Source organism: Mrakia frigida (genome assembly GCF_051309035.1).
Source record: "Mrakia frigida strain ATCC 22029 unplaced genomic scaffold BDY24scaffold_29, whole genome shotgun sequence".
Taxonomy (NCBI): Eukaryota; Fungi; Basidiomycota; class Tremellomycetes; order Cystofilobasidiales; family Mrakiaceae; genus Mrakia; species Mrakia frigida.
The window spans coordinates 241,027-259,945 of record NW_027481252.1 but is presented as its reverse complement, the minus strand read 5'-3'; the positions used below and the strand labels follow the sequence as shown (position 1 = coordinate 259,945).

At 54.3% G+C, this 18,919-nt stretch overlaps 4 protein-coding genes across 4 annotated transcripts; 3 read left to right on the top strand and 1 right to left on the bottom strand.

The window, feature by feature from the left end:
• Positions 1-1,799: 1,799 nt before the first annotated feature.
• On the top strand, positions 1,800-3,227 carry BDY24DRAFT_443642 (uncharacterized protein; the record flags this gene model as incomplete). The annotated part of the gene is made up of 3 exons (XM_076644784.1): positions 1,800-1,966; positions 2,059-2,501; positions 2,636-3,227. Exons 1-3 carry the CDS (start codon positions 1,829-1,831, stop codon positions 3,225-3,227), a joined length of 1,173 nt encoding a protein of 390 aa, XP_076494123.1. The 5' UTR covers positions 1,800-1,828.
• Positions 3,228-4,340: 1,113 nt separating this feature from the next.
• BDY24DRAFT_151762 (uncharacterized protein) lies at positions 4,341-6,252 on the top strand. The gene is made up of 5 exons (XM_076636130.1): positions 4,341-5,214; positions 5,287-5,840; positions 5,924-5,965; positions 6,088-6,177; positions 6,237-6,252. Exons 1-4 carry the CDS (start codon positions 4,480-4,482, stop codon positions 6,143-6,145), a joined length of 1,389 nt encoding a protein of 462 aa, XP_076494122.1. The 5' UTR covers positions 4,341-4,479; the 3' UTR covers positions 6,146-6,177; positions 6,237-6,252.
• Positions 6,253-6,502: 250 nt separating this feature from the next.
• RAT1 (ssRNA exonuclease RAT1) lies at positions 6,503-11,746 on the bottom strand. Its single transcript, XM_076637765.1, has 18 exons — positions 11,726-11,746; positions 11,631-11,662; positions 11,389-11,536; positions 11,269-11,310; positions 11,094-11,196; positions 10,871-10,984; positions 10,726-10,794; positions 10,559-10,641; positions 10,327-10,452; positions 10,113-10,254; positions 9,637-10,020; positions 8,728-9,523; positions 8,569-8,649; positions 8,425-8,482; positions 8,207-8,352; positions 7,831-8,134; positions 7,057-7,741; positions 6,503-6,977 (listed from the first exon to the last, which is right to left on the bottom strand). Exons 1-18 carry the CDS (start codon positions 11,726-11,728, stop codon positions 6,694-6,696), a joined length of 3,600 nt encoding a protein of 1,199 aa, XP_076494121.1. The 5' UTR covers positions 11,729-11,746; the 3' UTR covers positions 6,503-6,693.
• A 98-nt stretch (positions 11,747-11,844) lies between these two features.
• On the top strand, positions 11,845-18,903 carry RPO31 (DNA-directed RNA polymerase III core subunit RPO31). Its single transcript, XM_076641653.1, has 29 exons — positions 11,845-12,091; positions 12,180-12,324; positions 12,415-12,475; positions 12,577-12,665; positions 12,788-13,150; positions 13,247-13,362; positions 13,434-13,533; positions 13,611-13,685; positions 13,759-13,896; positions 13,983-14,221; positions 14,305-14,362; positions 14,442-14,500; positions 14,591-14,622; positions 14,710-15,270; positions 15,377-15,661; positions 15,744-16,015; positions 16,085-16,240; positions 16,314-16,557; positions 16,638-16,745; positions 16,814-16,869; positions 16,947-16,957; positions 17,033-17,213; positions 17,295-17,381; positions 17,445-17,513; positions 17,588-17,701; positions 17,777-17,885; positions 17,953-17,984; positions 18,058-18,198; positions 18,279-18,903. Exons 1-29 carry the CDS (start codon positions 12,051-12,053, stop codon positions 18,543-18,545), a joined length of 4,209 nt encoding a protein of 1,402 aa, XP_076494120.1. The 5' UTR covers positions 11,845-12,050; the 3' UTR covers positions 18,546-18,903.
• The last annotated feature ends 16 nt before the right edge of the window (positions 18,904-18,919 follow it).

Here is an 18,919-nt window from a genome sequence, read left to right as displayed (position 1 = left end):
GCGTTCTAAGGTCACGATAACTTCTGTGCGATCTGTGAGAGGGCTGAAACGAAGTCACGACGCGTCGCTTTCTCCTCGTCCTCGCCCCATCCTCTTCCTGCTGACTGACTCAGACGGTCATTGATCTTTCAGTCAGACAAATGCGTTCCAAGTCAACTTGGGCGCGAGGCTGAGCAGGCAAAAGATCTGTTTGTCGATTGGACGGGAAGGAGAGGAGGGTTGATTTCGTGCAAGAGGGATGATTTTTCGTATCGACGGGCCAAATGTTGATCGAAGTCAAGCAGGATAGCTCTAGGAGCATTAGCTTGTCTAGGAGGTGCGTTTATGGACTTGGGGCTGCCGGAAGGGCTCGAGAGGTTGGGAGCTCGGGCGACGCGTCGATTCGCAGGAGGGTTGAATTCGTGCAAGGGGCGAAATAGAGAGCGAGGGAAAAAAGTGCCGTTTTTGATGACCCCTGTGAGATACCAGGGGTATATAGCTTCAAAGAGGTTGTCTACGGGACGATGAGAAATCTCTGTTTAAAAAAAAGCAGAGGCGAAGACAAGAGGGCAGGCGAGGTTGCGGGAGGGTTGATTTCGTGCACGCCCTCTCCCTGCTCTTCGACACGTCCTTCCAGGTCTAGCTCTTCAACTACTGGGACGATGTTGTCCACAGAGGCTTGGAGAGGAAGACCCGTGAGAAAATTTTCAAGCCTGGAGGAAGAAAGGCGGGAAAAAGAAGGAGAGGTGGTCGCGGGTTAAGATCGATTCGCCGGATACCAGTCACCCCAGAGTCAAACATTACTTTTTGCCGTCTCTCAGCGCTGAGGGAAGTCGGATCGCCCTTCGGGCTCCCCTCCTCTCCTACAGAGGAGGCATTTTTACGCTTCGTATCGTCTGCATCGATGCTCTTCGACCGAACGTGCTTCTTCTCTGTTCACCTGGTCTTTTGCGAGATAGACATGTCTTACCCCTACTCGAAGAAGCCTCTTATGATCTCTCTCTCACCTCTTCACGGGGTCCGTCCCACCTCATCGATGCCAACAAGACCTGAAGGTCGCGTCGTGACTCCGTCGCGTCCTTCTCTCTTCTCTCTCTCCTGACCTACCACCTTCTCTTCCTGCGGTTCATCGTCTCCTTCGGCTCGTCATCTCAATTTATCCTGACTCGAAACCTAGTCCCAGGGAGTCAGATCTCGCTCGAGTCGAAGAGGTACGCTGTCCCCCTTCACCGAAGCGTCGCGATCGTCCTTCACCTCCTCTTTTGGTCCCTCGCTTTGTCTCCCATTTCCCCAGCTGAAAATGTTTGCGATGTCTCCCAAGAAGCTTCGTAAAGATCTCAATCCAGACCCTTCAGCAGCTCTCAAACAAGTCCTCCTCGTCTGATCCGACGCGTCTCACCTCGAGTTCGAACCCCTCTTGATCACTTCGATTCAGAAGAGCTCTAGCCCTTGGACCTGAGAGCTTAGAGCTGATTTTGACGTCGCTGAGGATGTCCGTCCCTTATATCGAGCAGAATCACGAGCGTGAAGTATTTCTGGCGACGCTCGTCGCTCTCCCTTCGTTTTTTGTTTCCTGCCGCCAGCTCTCCGCTTAAACGTTTTATCTCCTCCTGCGACATCATCTACACCACCACCTGCGTCTCCTAATGTTACCAACAACAACAAACTAGACCTGAAAATTTGAGTTCGAGGTTGGCTCGCTTCTCCGCTCTCGTGAACGTGCGTCGCTCGAGCTCGAGCGCCTCCGACCCTGCCCTCGTTCTCCTTGGTCGTGTGCTCACGAACGAGCTCGCTCCTTCGAGCTCTTCTCCCCCAAACCACCATCTTCTTATCCACGTTCTCCACGGCTATGAACATCCAGAACTACTCGAACCCGCCCCCGCCTCGACGAGCAAGCTCCTCAACCTCCTCGTTCAGTCAAGCTTCTCCTCCGTTTCCTCCCTCGTACGGCCGACGCTCTTCATCTTCTCAGCATCCCACGAACGAGGTAAACTCCAACCTTCCCATCTCTCTACTGTTCTTTCAATGAACGAAGCTCATCGAGAAAATCGAAGCTGATCTATGCTCTCGCTCGTTCAGCCCACGCTCCCTCCAACCCCCGACCCTTCGCCTTACCTCCATCCCTCCTCATCTCGCAACTCGACTACGAACCTAAACTACAACAAGCCTTCCCCTTCCTCCTACGAGTCCTCATCCACGTCATCCCTCTCGCACTCTCCTCCTCCTCTGCACCTCCCTCCTCCCAGTCTCGTCCCTCCAACAGCCGCCGACGCGAAGACTAGCTCAGCCAAGGGAGGAGCGTCGAAGAAATCGACTCGAGCGGTCAGGGAGAGTCAGAGGAAGATCAACCATTCCATCATCGAGAAGAGAAGGAGGGAGAAGATCAACGCTGCGTTGGCGGAGTTGAGGAGTCTCGTACCCGAGGGAGGAGGTTTGGTCGACGGGGACGAGGGAGACGGGGAGGGAGGAGGAGGAGGGAAAGGAGGCGGGAAGGGAGAGTTCAAGTTGGAGGTTTTGGTTAGGTGAGTTTTTCTTCTTCTTATTATGTTCCCCTTCTCGAGCGATAGGGGCGAGAAGATGAGAGTGTGAGGCTGGACTTCGAAACCGAGATCGGATCTTCAAGCTGACTCCCGACGCGTCTTGATCTCTTCCGCAGAACGGTCGACTACATCAAAGTCCTTCACGAGAAGATTGCTTTGCTCGAAGCTGTTAGGATGAGAGGAGGTTCGGACGGGAGATCGACCTCTTGGGAAGGGATCGAGACGGAGAGTGAGGGAGAAGCGTCGCGTCAATCCCACCAATCTCCACCCCCCGTCGCTTCCTCGTCGTCCTCGCACTTCCAACCCACCGCCACCTCCTCACCCATGACCCAAGTCTCCTCTACCTCGTCATCCTCAACATCACCCCCTTCCTTCCTCCCCATCCCTACCAATCAACCCTCCCTCCATCGCTCTCCTCCCTCAGCCTCGTCGTGGTCCTCAACAGGACTCGTCCCCCTCCCTCCTCCAGGACTTCGACACCTCCTTCACTCTCCGACCACCTCTTCCTCAAACCTCACGCTTCCTGGGATCTCGACCTTCGACACTCTCCCAGCTCGACGAGTCAGTCGAACAACCCAGGAGGAGGAGATGTTCGCCGCGTCGCTGCTCCTCTCCTTCTCCTCCCCTGAGGCGAGAGCAACGATGAGTGGACCTGGGATCGTTCCGATGGAAGGATTGGATGCATCTGGGTGGAGATTGGATGGTTGAGAGGGGAGGAAGAGGAGGAATCCTAGGTTTTTGCTGCCCTCTCGTCGTTTCTCGTTTTCTTGACGATCTTTCGTTTTTGTAAGCCACGATTTTGTAGATGCCCCATGATACATTTCTTAGATCTTCCTCATCTCACGAAGATCTTCGATCTGACGCCACTTCGGTTGTCTCGCTCTTCGATTCGTTTCTGTCGCGTCGCAACTTTGTGATCCAGCGGACTTGATCTTCTCGAGCCTACCCTGAGCCACCACTCCCCACCTACACGCTCAGAGACTACAGTTTCTTCTTTTTGAGATCCTCACATCTTCCACAAAGCTCCCAGATATCCTTTCGAGAAGAAAACTCGCTTCCTGAGGCCGTCGAGTCCAACTGGACCTGAGGCAAGGTTTCAAACGCGACCGCGACTCAGATCCAGGGTTCCGAGGGACACTGTTTTATGGCTGTTGCAGATTTTACATGCTGTCGAAGATTCGCTGGGCGACGAAGCAGACTTGAAAGCGGAGGCAGTTTGGTTGAGCTCGATTTCAGCTCTCCTTCCTTCCTTTCTTTCGACTCCCAACTACGACAACGGCGATGGAGACTAGACTTGGACGAGCTCGGAAGGTGAGTCCCTACCTTCTCCTCCTTCTCTATAGTCACTGAACTGACCTGCTTCGTCGCTCCCTCCAGGCCTATCGTTTGGAGCTTCTCGGAGTGAGTTGACCTCGGACACCTCCTCCTTCCTCAGCCCTCCTTCTCGCTGTTCAGAAGCGCCCTCGTCAGAGCTAATAACCTTCTTGTCCCTTCTTGCACAGCTTCCAACTGAGATCATCCTCCGATGTCTGAGCTTTCTATGTTATAGCCAGCGGGATGCAGTGGTGAAGACGTGCAAAGCTCTTCGGATGGTGAGCTTCACGATCCTCCTTCTCCCTTCCTTCTTCCCCTTCATCCTTCTCAGCTTCCTGATCCATCTCCTTTGTCTTCCCCCAACCAGGCTTCTGCTACCATCTTCTATAAAGAGATATGCATCGACGTTCAGAAGCCGAAAGAGCTTCAATTTCTTCGAGCTAGAGCCCTCGACCCTTGCGTCGCGCCGTGCTGCAGGTCCGTTCGCTCTTTTGTTCCTTCTCGTTTCCCCCATCTGTGACGCTCACACGCTTTTCTCTACTCCTCATCTGCTTGTAGACTTCTCGATCTCTCCGTCAACGATCTAGACGAACCCCCTGAGCAGATCGATTCGTTCATCCCCTCCATCGTTCTGGCCCTCAGGAGCATGACCGGCCTCACCTCCCTCTCCCTCGCACCCTGCCTTCTCACCGACGAGGTTCTCGAAGCCGTCCGATCCAACTCCTCCATACTCTCACTCGATCTCTTCGGAGCCATCAATCCTCGGACCCTCCCCCCCATCCTTCGCTCTCCTCCCTCCTCGTCCGTTCCTCCTCGTCCCCTCGCCTTCGTCCTCGCCGCTTACGGCTCCTCACACCCAGAGCTCGTTAGTCTCATCTCCCGCATCAACCAGGCCGGAGACGTCGTGGAGAAGATAGAAATCGACCCGGCATCAGCAGGGTTCCCCTCCTTCCTCTCCCCCGAGCTCCTTCCCTCCCTTCGTCGCCTCGAGATGGAGGTAGACGCTGACGCCGACGCCGCCGTCTTCCACTGGATCGCTACAATCCCCATTCAACTTCCCTCCCTCACGAAGGTCATCACCAACGTTACCTCGGATTCTGGGAGTTCGTTCTTCCTCTCGGATCGCTTCATCGGCCTTTCGGGGGACGACGCGTCTGCGAGGGAACTCGTCGAAGAGTGGAGCGAGACGGGAGTAGACGAGCTCGTGTCCGAGCACATCGTCAACGCTGGATGTCCCAAGATCGTCTCCCTCAAGCTGTCTCTCGGTAACTCTCGCATCCGTCCATCCATGGCGGTCTCGCTCGCTCGAGTCGTCGGTTCCATCACCACTCTCACTGTTGGGAATTGGCTGCCTCGGAATGCTGCCATGTGGGAGGATTGGGTGAGTTCGTAATTTGACGAGTAGTCGAAACTTTCTTGAGCTCATTCTTCTCCATCTCTTTCGGCCTTGAAGGGAGCGACAGTCTCAGCCTTTGCCGCGTTCAAGTCCCTTCGAAGCCTCACCCTCGGATGCTCAGTAACTCCCACTCCCACTCTCTCCACCATCGTCGGATGCAGCATCGGATGCGTTGAAGCTGCCTACCAACTTCGACCGGCCCTCAGGACGGACATGCTCCTCGTCGGCGGACTCGAAGGCCTCCGAAAGGTTTCGACGCGAGTCAACCTTCAACGCCTCGAACTCCTCGCTCCTCACCTTCCCGTGTCTGCCACAGTGGACTGGATTCTCGGAGACGAGGACGAACCCATCGTCTACTACGTCGGTGCCGTCGAAGATAGACATCAGGACGGGAGGAAGACGTTGTCGTTCGAGGATGTCGGAACGCGTTCAGACCATCATCGGAGCAAGACCTGGATGGAACCGAATTGTCTGCTCTGCGACATGGACTTCGGCGTCCATCCTGACATAGATCAGCCTACTCCCATCGATGCTCTGTTGGACTGCTCGGTGGAGGAGGTTCGAAAGGCGTTGGCCTTCGAAGGAACGGACCTCGACGCGTTTGATTCGAGGTTCGTCTCCTTTCTTCCTCCCTTTTATCCTTCTTGCAATCTCATCAGTAAAACTGATTCTCAAACTTTTCTTATCCCATCAGAGCTCTCACCGGAGATGAAACTCCCTTCGAGCTCTTCCTTCGGTTCGTCGCATCTCCCTCTACTTCTCTTGCTCGTTCAACTCTTCTCCTCGGCCTCTTCTTCTCACGACGGAGCCCACGCCGCTCAGTGACTGATCATCTCTCCACATTCCCTTTTGTACCAGATCTGGATCAGCAACCAAGCAGATCGAGGCGAGTTCTCAAGTCGGAGAGGCTGTTTGAAGTCGAGGAAAGGAGAGGTCGACGCGTCTAGAGTGAGTCTTCTCGCTTCACCTTCGAGTCGTCTCATGCTCCGAACTGACTCGTCAAACAGTTTTTTTGATTGTTGTAGTATATCTTTGTCGTTTAGTCTTGTACGCTGATAGGGCGTGGTGATCTATCTCAGCTGTCGCTCGTGCTCGTCTCGCTCTTTCCTTCGAGAGCTTCCGCCTCGCTTCGTCCCGTCCCGTCCCGTCCCTTCTTTTCTTGCAAATTCTCTCTCACTAGCCAATACCAGAGATCTCATCAAAGCAGTAGTAGACCCTACTCTCTCAGCACCAACTTTCTACCTCGTTCCTCTCTCTAGGGACTCGAACAACGTTGCAAAAAAGAGAGATTCTGAATCATCGTTCTGCAAGATAGAAACCTAAAGGTACACCCTACCATCCGAAGGTAGACTATTCAATCGACAACAAAACAGAAAACGTACCCCTCATCATACGAAAAAGCAGCAGAAGGGTCCGAAGCAAACACCACGTCTAAAATCGATTCGACACGATCCTTCACTTTGTTCAGTACCTCCCTCCTCCTCGCCCTCCTCTCGAGTTATCATAGCCTCCTCGTCCTCCACCTCCTTGGTTCTGGTTCCCTCCACCACCGTAGCCTTGGTAGCCTCCCTGCTGCTGCTGCTGTTGAGGAGGTTGACCGTACTGCTGCTGCTGCTGCTGGGGAGGTGGTCCGTTGTTGTACTGCTGAGGAGGTCCGTTGTCGCGAGAGTAGTTTCCGTAGCCTTGCTGCTGGTGCTGCTGCTGAGGCGGCGGGTAGTTTTGAGGAGGGGGAGGAGGGTAGGATTGGCCTGGGACGAGAGAAAGAAGAAGCGAGAGGAAGAAAATCAGCGACGCGTCGAGTCGAACGAAAAGAACCACGAGACTCACCTCCTTGTCCTCCGTAACCACCGTATCCACCGTACGGCTGCTGCACAGGAAGCGTCGGAGGAGGAGGAGCGTAACCTCCTCGCTGAGGCGTCGAGTAAGACTGGGGAGCGTGAGAGTAGGATTGCTGCGACGGGGGTCCTCCTCCTCCGCCGTAGGCTCCACCACCATATCCTCCTCCGTTCCCTCCCTGCTGTTGCTGAGATCCATACGAATCCCTTCCTCCAGCACCTCTCGACTGTCCGTTGTACGCGTTCTGAGAAGGTCCTCCTCCACCTCTGCCTCCTCCTCCTCCGTAGCCCATCGGCGAGTTGTTGTACGACCGATCCGGCGTTCCTCCGTACGAGCTATGCGGGGATCCTCTTCCTCGTCCTCCTCCGCCCATTCCAGGTCCACCCATTCCTCCTCCACCTCGTCCTCTCGTGTCGTTTCCTCCTCTCCTCGTTCGATCGAGATCCTGTTGGTTGAGGATTCGTTTCGCTCGGTTGACTCCCTTGAGCATGACGGATCGGTGAGGCGAGAGCTGTTCGGGGAAGTAGTAGAGGACGGAGAGGGAGTGGTCGTCGTAGACATCTCCGAGGTTGGTCGTCGGGAGAGGGGAGTAGTAGGTCGATCCTGGAATGCAGGCTGGGTCGTGAAGGACGAAGCCGGCGATTCCTCCAGAGAGACGCGTGTCGATGGGGACTTTCTGCTTGAGGAAATTAAGGAGGGAAAAGGAAAGCGTCAGTTCCAGCAAGCTCGACTCGAGACGAAAAAAGCGGAAAGAGAAGAACGGACCTGACTCGACTTCTTCTTCGTGTAGAGCTTGCAGAACGAGTCGTAAAGAGGGTGATCGTCGGCTACGAAGAGAACGTCGTTTCCCCAGGTGTTCCTCCTAGTATCGTCCTCCGAGAGCTCAGAGTATCTCGGCGTCATCTCCTTGAGCAATCGAGTCGGATCGATGAAAGGAAGGAGAGCGACTCCCTGCCATTGCATCTTCTTTCCGTTCATGTCGATGTCGAAGTCGGACGGGTAGAAGTCGATGATGGGAGACATCTCGTCGGTCATGAGGTCGTGGAAGATCTCAGGGATGTGGATCTTACTGCTCGGATCGAGGAAAGAAGGAGGAAGAGTCAGTTTGAGTCGAGAGGAGACGGGAGGAGAAGAAACGAACCTGGCGGCAGGGAAAACTCCCATGAGTTGCTCGAAAGGTTTGAAAGGAGCTCCAAGAGTGAACGAGATGTCCATAGTGGTGACCTCGGTAAAATCGGCGGCGAAGGGAGCGTAGTGATAAGGGTAGTACCACTGCCACGAGGGAGTCTGTTAATGGGAAGAGAGGAGAAGAGGTCAGATCGAGACGCGACGATTTCGAGACGAAAGAGTGAAACGTACACCTTGGTAGTAGTAGTGCAAGACCCAGGAGAGTCCCTCGACGTAGTGAGTGGCGAGTCTGAAAGCAGAGGGAGAACAAAGGAGAGTCAGCGGGAGAGGTCGATGAAACGAAGAAAGACGCGACTCGATTCGATTCAAACTCACTGTCGACGGAAAGCCTTATCGGAAAGCTCAACTCCGAACTTCTCTCGATAGTATCGCTCTTGATATCCGGGCTCCCAAAGCCTGTTCGAAGCAAGGAAGGAAAGAGACTCAGCAAAGTGAGAGAACGAGGCGTCAGGAAAAGGGAGGCGATCAACTCACTTGACGGTATCCTCGTACTCGACAGTCCCATCAGCGTTCACGGTCCTCGCCGTCGACTTCTCCACCGGTCGATCCATGTGAGGGATGCTCGTCAACTCGGCTACAGGAGGAGCCTCGTCCTCGTCTTCGACATCCAGATCACCATCGATGGCGTCCTCGTCCTCGTCGGCCTTCCTCTTGACTCCTCGAGAAGCTTCCGACGCGTCCGAGCTCGGGGGAGGGAAAGCAGCATCGAAAGCGGCGTCGAAAGCAGCAGCGTCGGGTGCGGAAGCAGCGGTGGCGGTCTCGTCCTCGACGGGTTTGGGAACGGCGTCGTTGCTCGACATCTCGGTGTCCTCCTCCTTCTCCTCAGCGATCTCCTTGACCTCCTCGATGGAAACGTCCTCGTCGACGGGTTCTCCAGCGACTCCTCCAAGCTCGGCCTTGAGCATCTCGGCGGCGCTCATGTTGGCCATTCGGATCGCTCGTCGGTTGGCGACGACGTCGTTGTTGGATCCAGCGAGAGCCTTGACTCCTTTCGCCTTGTCGGCTTCAGCGGCGGCGGCTGCTTTGGCTGCGTCCTCGGCTGAGACGAGATCGAAGGCGGGTCGAGAGGGGAGGGACGAGTGAACAGCCTTGACGTCGACGATCTTCGAAGGGGTGACCTGAACGAGCGTCTCTCCGTTGAGCTGCATTCCGACGAGGTTGGATCGGCTGTCTTGTCCTCCGGTATCTCGCTCTCGAGGAGGAGCGTTTCCAGCTCGACGAGCTTCCTCGACTTTACGTCGCTTCTGGCTGTCTTCTTGACGAGCCTCGGCTTGAAGAGGGAAGAAGAAAGGAAAGGAAAGGTCAGCTCGACGCGACGAGAAACCCATACAACCTTCTCCCACACGGGAACGACACCCAAACGAAGAAAAAAAAAACACTCACACTCCCTCCTCTTCCTAAAGATGTCATCCTCACTCTTCGCCAACCCTTCTAGGATCACCTCCGCCCTGGCCAACTCGATCCTTCCATGGTTCGTCACGTACCCTCCCATCCTCGGCAGCTCCGCCTTCCAGATCCGGATGAGCGTATCGATGGCTCCCTCTCGAATCTCCAAACTAGGCAGATGAGGCAAGAAATCGTTTCCGACGAAGAAGATGAGGAAGACCCAGTCGTCGATGGCTCGTTCGAGGTCGAAGGGGAAGGGCGTTCCAGGGACGTCGAGGAAGACTTCAAGGTACTCTCGGAGGACGGCGACGTCGAGGAAGATGAAGGGTTTGGTTTCCGAGAGGGGTTTGTTGGATTTGACGACGGGTTTGGGAGCAGCACCTGAGCAAAGAAAGAGAGGGAAAAGACGAGAGATGAGCTTCGGGACTTCGAGCGCTCGAACAAGAAGAGACGAAGCTTCGAATGGAGCTTACCAGTGCACTGAGCAGCCATATGTCCAAGTTCTCCACACTTCCTGCATCCTGCTCCTCCATTGGGCTGGAAGAAGACGTCCTCTCGAAGAACCTTGAAGTGAGGCTCGTGAGTCGCGAGGGCGAGCATGATGAGATCGGCGTCCTGGAGAGGTAAAACACGATGAGATGTTAGTAGGTCGACGAGAAGACATCGAGAGAGAAAGGTAGAGCTCACGAGTCCGTAGATAACGTGCTCGGTGTTGGGGTTGTGATCGGGGTTGGTCCTCTGTCGACGAATGAAGTCCATAATCTTGTGCTCTCCTTCTCCAGGAACGGAAGCGTCCGAGATGATGACTTGGATCTAATGAAGAGGAAGGCAGGAGCGTAGAGATTAGCTGAAATTCTCGACTCGAAGACTGGAGGCGAAGGGGAGGGGGGGGAAAGGACGAGCTCGAGCTCGGACGTACGTTCTTCCAAGCAGCGTCGGTGTTCATCTTCTGCACGACCCAGTATCGAAGAGAAGCAGCGAGAAGGTCCATGAAAGGAGTTCCTGTCAAGAGAAAGGCAGATACGCGTCAGTTTGAAGTCACAGAAAAGCGCTTCGTCAAAACGAGAGGAGGGAGGGCGAACGAACCAGGAGTGATGGCGTTGGAGTCCCAAGCCTTAGCGTTCTTGGTCTCCTCCGAGACAGGGTGACCCATAGCTGTAAAAAGCGAAAGGGATATCAGTTTCCACCTTGTTCAAGCTCAAGAAACGGCGGGAGGGAAGCTGGGACGAACATGCGAACATGGCGATGGCCTCCTCCTTCTCCCTCTCCTTGTCTGCAGCTTCCTGAGAAGCTCTGAACCGACGAGAACGCTGTTGGTTCATCTTGGCTCGAGGAGCGACTCCATCTGAAGGTGAGAAACGAGAGAAAAAAGGTCAGCTAGGGTTGGAGGAAGTCGCTTGATTCGAAGTGGTGGAGGAGGAAAGAAGGAGACGTCGAGGTGAGCTGGGACGAACCGATGGCCATGAAGAGGAGCTTCCTGGGTCGAACCATAGCGACGACTCGCTCCGTGTACTCGAAGATCTCGAGCATCATTTCCTCCTCGGTTTCGGGAGCGGGCTAGAGGAGAAGAGGGCAAGGAAAAGGTGAGCTCGATTCAAAGGGAAGGAGGGAAGGAGCTCGCGAACGTACCTTTCCTTCCGGATGAGTACAAGGATGGACGATACCGTTCATCTGAAGAAGAAATAAGAATGAGAATTGAGTACTTGATCGTATGGATGCTCCGAAGTAGACACGCAGAGATGTACTCACGTCAAGGTAGAGGTTGTCGAATTCAGTTCCGTTTGGGTTCTTCCCTGTGATATCTATGGGGATGTTGACCATCACCTCGGGATCTTCATCGGAAGGAATCTGGACAGGGTCTTCCTCCTCCACACGCTTAACAATCTTGGGATATTGTCTGAAGGGAACGAAGAGGGAAGCAAGGCCAGTCAGTCTCGAGAAGGTGGTGAGCTTACGCTCCAAAAAGGAGGAGGAGAAGGGCGAGAACGCACTTTGAGAGCCATCGGAAGAGAGCGGGGACACCCTGTGAGTGAAATAAAGAGTCAGAAGCTGACTTTAGACACGTAAGAGACGGATGTAGACTAACCATGTTTGTGAGAGGGTGGTGGTTTGGGTGGAGGGAGAGTTGAAGCAAGAAGCTCGCCCAAAGGACTTCGCGAAATCCTCGATTCAGCTTCCCGTCTCCTTCCCTTCTTGAGCTCTCAACCATCACCCCGCTCGTCTGTTCAGACTCCCCCCTCAGCGTCTCTAGCTCAAATCAGGTCCTTCACAAAGTCCGAGTAGAGCAGAGAAAATCTTCCTTCGTTAACGAACAACGAACAACAGAGAGCGCCTCTCCTCCCAATCGCCTCCTCGACTCCTTCTCTCCCACCTCTCCCCTTCCTTCCTCCTCCCCATCCTTTCTTCCCAACATGGGTAAGACCAACGTCATTCAAGATGCTCCCAAGAGAATGTCAGCACATGTTTCATCGCTCTCTTCTCTAATTCCAGAGCCAGAGAGCTCATCCTTTCCTCCGCTCGCCTCCCTTCTCGTCTTTCAGCAAGAACCTCCAGTTCTCGGTCTTTTCTCCCCAGGACATGGTTCGACTCTCAGAGTTCGAGGTCACCACTAGAGATCTCTACGTAGCCGGAGAGAACGGTGCAGCCAAGCAGCCTGCTCCTCAGGGATTGCTAGATCGAAGACTCGTGAGTCGATTTTGCAGGGGGAAAGAAGGAGCGTCGAGCTGACCGTTTTCTCCTTCCTTCCCGTTTGCGATCCTCCTTCTCTTCTTACAGGGAACGTCGGACAAGAGCGCCAACTGTGAGACGTGCCACCAGAAGATGGCAGACTGTGTCGGTGAGTTTCAGTTTCAGAGCTTCCAGGAGGAGGAGCGGAAGGAGAGAAGGTCGAGTCAAGCTGACCCTCCTTGCTCTTTACTTGCTTTCCGCTTATCTCAGGTCACTACGCCTACATCAAGCTCGTTCTCCCAGTCTTTCACATTGGATACTTCAAGCAGGTCATTACCATGCTCCAGGATATCTGCAAGGTAAGTCTTCTCCTTCTCCCTTCGAGAAAGAGTGAGCTTCAAAGCTGATCCCTCCTTCTCCTTCCTCCACCTTTCATCGCCTCCTTCCATCCCTCTCACCCCACCATCTACCCACCCTGCAGACATGTGCCCACGTTCTTCTGGAAGAGAACGATCGTCGTAAATACCTCAAGACCTTCCGTCGTCCCCTCCTCGAGAACCTCCAACGTCAATCCGCCGCCAAAGCCGTCAACACCGCCTGTCGAAAGATCGTCCACTGCCCTTACTGTGGAGCTACCAACGGAACCGTCAAGAAGATTGGAGCTCTCAAAATCGTTCACGAGAAGTACAGAGCCAAGAAGGTCGCTGGAGAGGCTGAGGAGTTCATCAAGACGTTCTCACACGCGACCGAGTTTGCGAGCGAGTTGAAACCTCACGTCAAGAAGGCCCAGGAGGATCTTAACCCGCTGAGAGTGCTCGAGTTGTTCAAGAGGATCTCGGCTGAGGTGAGTACACTTTGTTCCAGGGATTCGGGTGGGGTTGAAAGAGGACGAATCGAGAGGACGGGCAGACGCTGATCCTTCTTCGCTCGGTTTCATCAGGATTGCGAGCTGCTAGGACTCCATCCCGATTTCGGTCGACCAGAAGAGTACATCTGGCAGTACATCTCAGTTCCTCCAGTCTGCATTCGACCTTCGGTAGCTCAAGACGGAGCGACGTGAGTTTCAAACTCCCCTCGACGTTCTCTCGATTCGACGAAACTGACCTCGTCTTCCATTCTCACAACAGCAACGAGGACGATCTGACCGTCAAGCTTGGAGAGATCGTTTTCGCCAACCAGCTCATCAAGACCGGTCTCGCTAAGGGAGTCACGACGGCCAACCTGATCGTCCGTCCTCCTCCTCCTCCCGCTCCCTCCTTCGACCGTCGCTGACGTCTCCTTCCTCTCTTCTTTCGCTTGTCCAGGAGTACTGGGACTTCCTTCAACTCTCCATTGCCATGTACATCAACTCGGAAATGCCTGGTATTCCTCCGATGGCCGTGCGTTTTCGTTCCCGTCCCTCCGCTCCCTCTTCCCGCTCTTGAAGCTGACGTTCGACCTCTCCCTTTTCAGAACCACAAACCTATCCGAGGATTCTGCCAGCGTCTCAAGGGAAAGCAAGGTCGATTCCGAGGAAACCTGTCTGGAAAGCGAGTCGATTTCTCTGGTCGAACGGTCATTTCTCCAGATCCCAACCTTCGGATCGACGAGGTTCGTCTCATTCTCTCTCTTCTTCGCAACCCTTTCTCGAAAGCTTTCGAAACTGACTCGACCTTTCCCTTCTTTCACTGCCACAGCTCGCCATCCCCACTCGAATCGCCATCAAGCTCACCTACCCCGAGAAAGTCACCGATCACAACCTCAAACGACTTCAGCAAGCGGTTCGGAACGGATGCGATGAGTGGCCTGGAGCCAACTTCGTTCAGGAGAGCCGAGCCGAGGGAGTCAAGAGGTTCTTGAAGTATGCGAAAAGGGACGAGGTGGCGGAGAGGTTGAGGATCGGAGATACGGTCGAGAGGCATCTGGTGGATGGAGAGTGAGTCGAGCTTTCGTCTTGCTTTTCCCTGGCACAGACTCTCGAACAACCATCTGACTAGACGGTTCTCTTTCCTCTTCCAGTCTCGTTCTGTTCAATCGTCAACCGAGTCTGCATAAGCTGTCGATCATGTGCCATCGAGTGAGCCGACGCGTCGTTCGTCCGTTCTCTCCCCTCTCGCCCACTGACGCGTTTTTCTCTTGATCTTCTTCTTCTTCAGGCCAAGATCAGACCTTGGAAAACTCTTCGATTCAACGAGTGTGTTTGCAACCCTTACAAGTGAGTCCAACTCCCTGTCCTTTCTTCGATTCGAGTCGCGTCGTCCTCTCTTCCCGTCGCTGACTTCCTTCCTTCTGACTGCTCTTCCAGCGCCGATTTCGATGGAGACGAGATGAACTTGCGTCAGTACAGCCGCAGAAGGAAAAGCAGCGGTCGAAGCTGCTCGTGGACTGACCGTCTTGCGTCTCCGTCCGTTCCTCTCTAAACAGACGTCCCTCAAACCGAGGAGTCCCGAACCGAAGCTCTCGAGCTCATGAGCACCAAGAAGAACATGGTCACCCCTCGTAACGGAGAGCCCATCATCGCCGCCATTCAGGACTTCATCACCGCCGCCTTCCTCCTCTCGCGAAAGGACAAGTTCTACGACCGTCAACAGTTCTCTCAGTACTGCTCCTACCTCGCCGACGCCGACCTCCAGATCGACCTCCCTCCTCCAGCCATTTGGAAACCCGTTCAGCTCTGGACTGGAAAACAAGTTTTCAACCTCCTCATGCGTCCCAACAAGTCGTCCAAGATCCTCGTCAACCTCGAAGCCAAGTGTAGGACGCTCGAGAACCCGGATCCGAAGGATGGCTTCCCGCTGGACATGAGTCCGAACGATGGGTACTTGGTGATCATCAACAGTGAGATCATGTGTGGGGTGTTCGATAAGAATACGGTGGGAGATGGGAAGAAGAACTCGGTGTTTGGTGTGATTCTGAGGGATTACGGATCCGACGAGGCTGCGATTGCGATGAACCGACTGGCGAAGCTTTGTGCGAGGTGGTTGGGTGCGTTACCTTCCCTTCTCTCCTTGCTTCTCCGCTCGTCTTGAAGTCGCTTCGCAGTGGGCTGACCTTTGTTCGTTCCTTCCCGTCGCGTCGTCGCCGCCTTCAGCCAACATCGGATTCTCCCTCGGTATCAACGACGTTATTCCTGGACCTCGACTCTCAGCTCAGAAGAACCAGATCATCGACAAGGCCTACGACGTCTGCCAGGGTTACATCGACGACGCAAGGAAGGGAACACTCAAGAACGCTCCTGGAAGTGATCAGGAAGGAACGCTCGAGATCATCATCTCTGGGGAGCTCTCAGCCGTTCGAGCAGCTTGCGGAGAGATCTGTATGGCCGAGCTTAGTCGACACAACGCTCCTCTCATCATGGCTACCTGTGGTTCGAAGGGTGAGTCGTCGGTTCGCTTCCTTGTTCAGCTTTCGTCGACGAGATTGCTGACCTCCCGCTCTTCGTTCTCCTCGTCCCTCAGGTTCCAAGATTAACGTCTCCCAGATGGTCGCCGTCGTCGGACAGCAGATTATCGCCGGATCTCGAGTCGTCGATGGATTCCAGGATCGATTCCTTCCTCACTTCAAGAAGAAGTCGAGAGAGCCTCCCGCCAAAGGATTCGTTCGAAACTCCTTCTTCTCGGGTCTCACGCCAACCGAGTTCCTCGCTCACGCCATGTCCGGTCGAGAAGGTCTCGTCGATACCGCTGTCAAGACTGCTGAGACGGGATACATGGCTCGTCGACTGATGAAGGTGAGTTCTGAGCGGAGACACGAGGAGACGAAACTGACACGTCTTCGTCTCGTTCGTCTTTCCGTTCAGGCTCTCGAGGATCTTTCGACTCGATACGATGACTCGGTCAGGAACTCAGTCGGAAACGTCGTTCAGTTCAAGTACGGAGACGACGGTCTCGATCCCGCCATGCTCGAGGGAGACACCGCACCGATCGAGTTCAACCGAAGTTGGAAGCACGCTCGAGTGAGTCTCGTCGTCTTTCCCTTCCTTCAAACCCTCCTTCTGATTCGACTTCCTTTTTTTTCGTTCTCTCTAGGCCATCGCCAAGAAGGGAGGCAAATCTCTCCTTCCCTGGGAGGTCCTTCGAATCGCCGAAACCGCCTTAACGTCTCCCGCCTTCGTCGTTCCTTGCGAGCCCATGTACATCGAGATGGTCGACGACTTCATCAGGGACAAGATCGTCGGAGGAATGATCACGTTGAGGACAAAGTACGACATGTACGAGGCCGACGAGTACGAGGCGGAGTTGGAGGACATCGACATGTCGATGGGAGCTTCGGGTGAGTCGTTCCTTCGCTTTTCTTGTTGCCCCTTCCGAGTTCAAGCTCTGACCACTCTTCTCGTTCGTCTTGTACATCAGTCGAGGCCCAGACCGCTGTGGATAACTTGTCGAGAGTGACGGAGAACCAGGTCAACGAGTTTTTGGAGATTGCTCGAGTTCGATACCTTCGAGCTAAGATCGAGCCTGGTGAGTTTGATCTTCCTCCTCGAGTCCTCGTTTTCTTGAGCTCATTGTCTCTTTTGCTTTCTTTCTAGGATCCACCGTCGGTGCCGTCGGAGCTCAGTCGATCGGAGAGCCCGGAACGCAGATGGTTCGTCGTTCTTTCTTCTCGCCCCGTCCTTCTCCTCCCCATTGCTGACCTCTCCTTCCTTCCTCTCTGTTTATCAGACCCTGAAAACGTGAGCATCATCTACATCGTCTCGCTCTTCATCCCGTCGAAGCGTCGCTGACTCCCTCGTCCTTTCTTCGTCCAGTTTCCATTTCGCTGGAGTCGCCGCCATGAGTATCACTCTCGGAGTTCCTCGAATCAAGGAGATCATCAACGCTGCCAAACTCATCTCGACGCCCATTATCACCGCCAAGCTCCAGAACGCCGGATCGGAATCAGCTGCTCGAATCGTCAAGGGAAGGCTCGAGAAGACCTACTTGAAGGACGTGAGTCGCGTCGCTCTCTTCTCTCGTTCTCGTCGAACACTTCTGATCCAGTTTCGTTTCTTCCTTTCTCGACTTTGATAGGTCGCCAAGGTCATCGAGGAGGCTTGGGGAACTATGTACTCCTACATCGGAATCCACATCGACATGGACACGGTTCACAAGCTCGGAGTTCGTCCTTTTCTCTTCCTCGTTCGCAGCCAGGCTTTTCGCTGACCAACCTCCCTCCTGCAGCTCGAACTCACTCTCGACGAGATCAAGTGGGCTATCGTCGGTCACAGGAAACTCAAGATCAAGCCCGAGGTTCGTTTTCTCGTCTCGTTTCGTTCGTTCGCCTTCGTCTCCCTTGCTGACTGTCTTCATCTCACTTTCATCAGAAAATCAACATCATCCCTCACAACAACCGAATCCGAATCTACGTCGACGACGAGGAAGGTCGATACTTCCGACTCAGGAACATCAAGCGAGAGCTGCCCGACATCGTCGTCAAGGTTCGTTCTTCCCTGCTCCTCTTCACTCCTTCCCTCTCTCCGAACTGACTTCTTCGTCCCTCTCGTCTCGCTCAGGGAATTGCCACCGTCAACCGAGCCGTCATCAGTAAGCGAGAGAAGGAACAGGACAAGAACGATCTCTTCGTCGAGGGTTACGGTCTTCAAGCCGTCATGAACATGGAGGGTAAGTGTCATTTGGCTTCTCGCCTCGATCTCGTCTTGCTCACAGTCGCGTTCTCTTCTTCCTTCAGGTGTTATCGGAACCGAGACGACTACGAACCACGTTCGTTCAAAATCGCTTTTTGTTATCTCGTTCGAACACAACTGACGCGTCTCCTTGCTTCCCCTTCTCTCAGATCATGGAGACCGCTACGGTCCTCGGAATCGAAGCTGCTCGAGCTACCATCGTCAAGCAGATCGACCACACCATGAGTTCTCACGGACTTGGAGTTGATCCTCGACACACTGGTCTTCTGGGAGATGTCATGACCTACAAGGTTGGTCTCCGTTCCCTCCCTTCATCCCCTCTTCCTCTCCTGCCCGATCGCTGACCTCGATTGTTCTCCAACTTCTTCAGGGAGAAGTCTTGGGTATCACTCGATTCGGTGTGTCGAAGATGAAGGACTCGGTTCTCATGTTGGCCTCTTTCGAGAAGACGACGGATCATCTCGTTCGTTCCCTCTTCGCCTCTTCCTCCCTCCCTCGACCAACGCTAATCTCGCTCTTCCCCTTCTTTCCTTTTCAGTTCGACGCTGCTCTCTACGCCAAGAAGGACGCTATCCAAGGAGTCTCGGAGTCCATCATCATGGGACAACCTGCTGAGCAGCTGGGAACGTCGATGTGAGTTGGTCGCGTTTCGGTTCGAGTCTCTCGAAGTACTGACCCTCCTTCTGCTCGTTCTCGTTTTCTCGCAGGCCCGCTCTCATCCTTCCTGCTCCTCGACTTCCACCGATGAAGCCAGCCGTGTTCGATTCGAGTTTCCCCAACAAGAAGAGGGCGGCTCGTCGGTAGTTTCGAACGAAGGAACGAACAAGGGGACGCGTCTTCGATCGGGGAAACCTTCTTCGTTGCTTTCTTTTTCTTGACCTCCACCACCCTTGGCGACTCTTTTTTCCTTATCTCCCTAGCATTTTTCTCTACAGTTCTCCCTCTACGTGTTGGTGTAACGATATCCCCTTATGATTCAACGAACCTTTTTTGTCTTTTGAAAGAACAGAA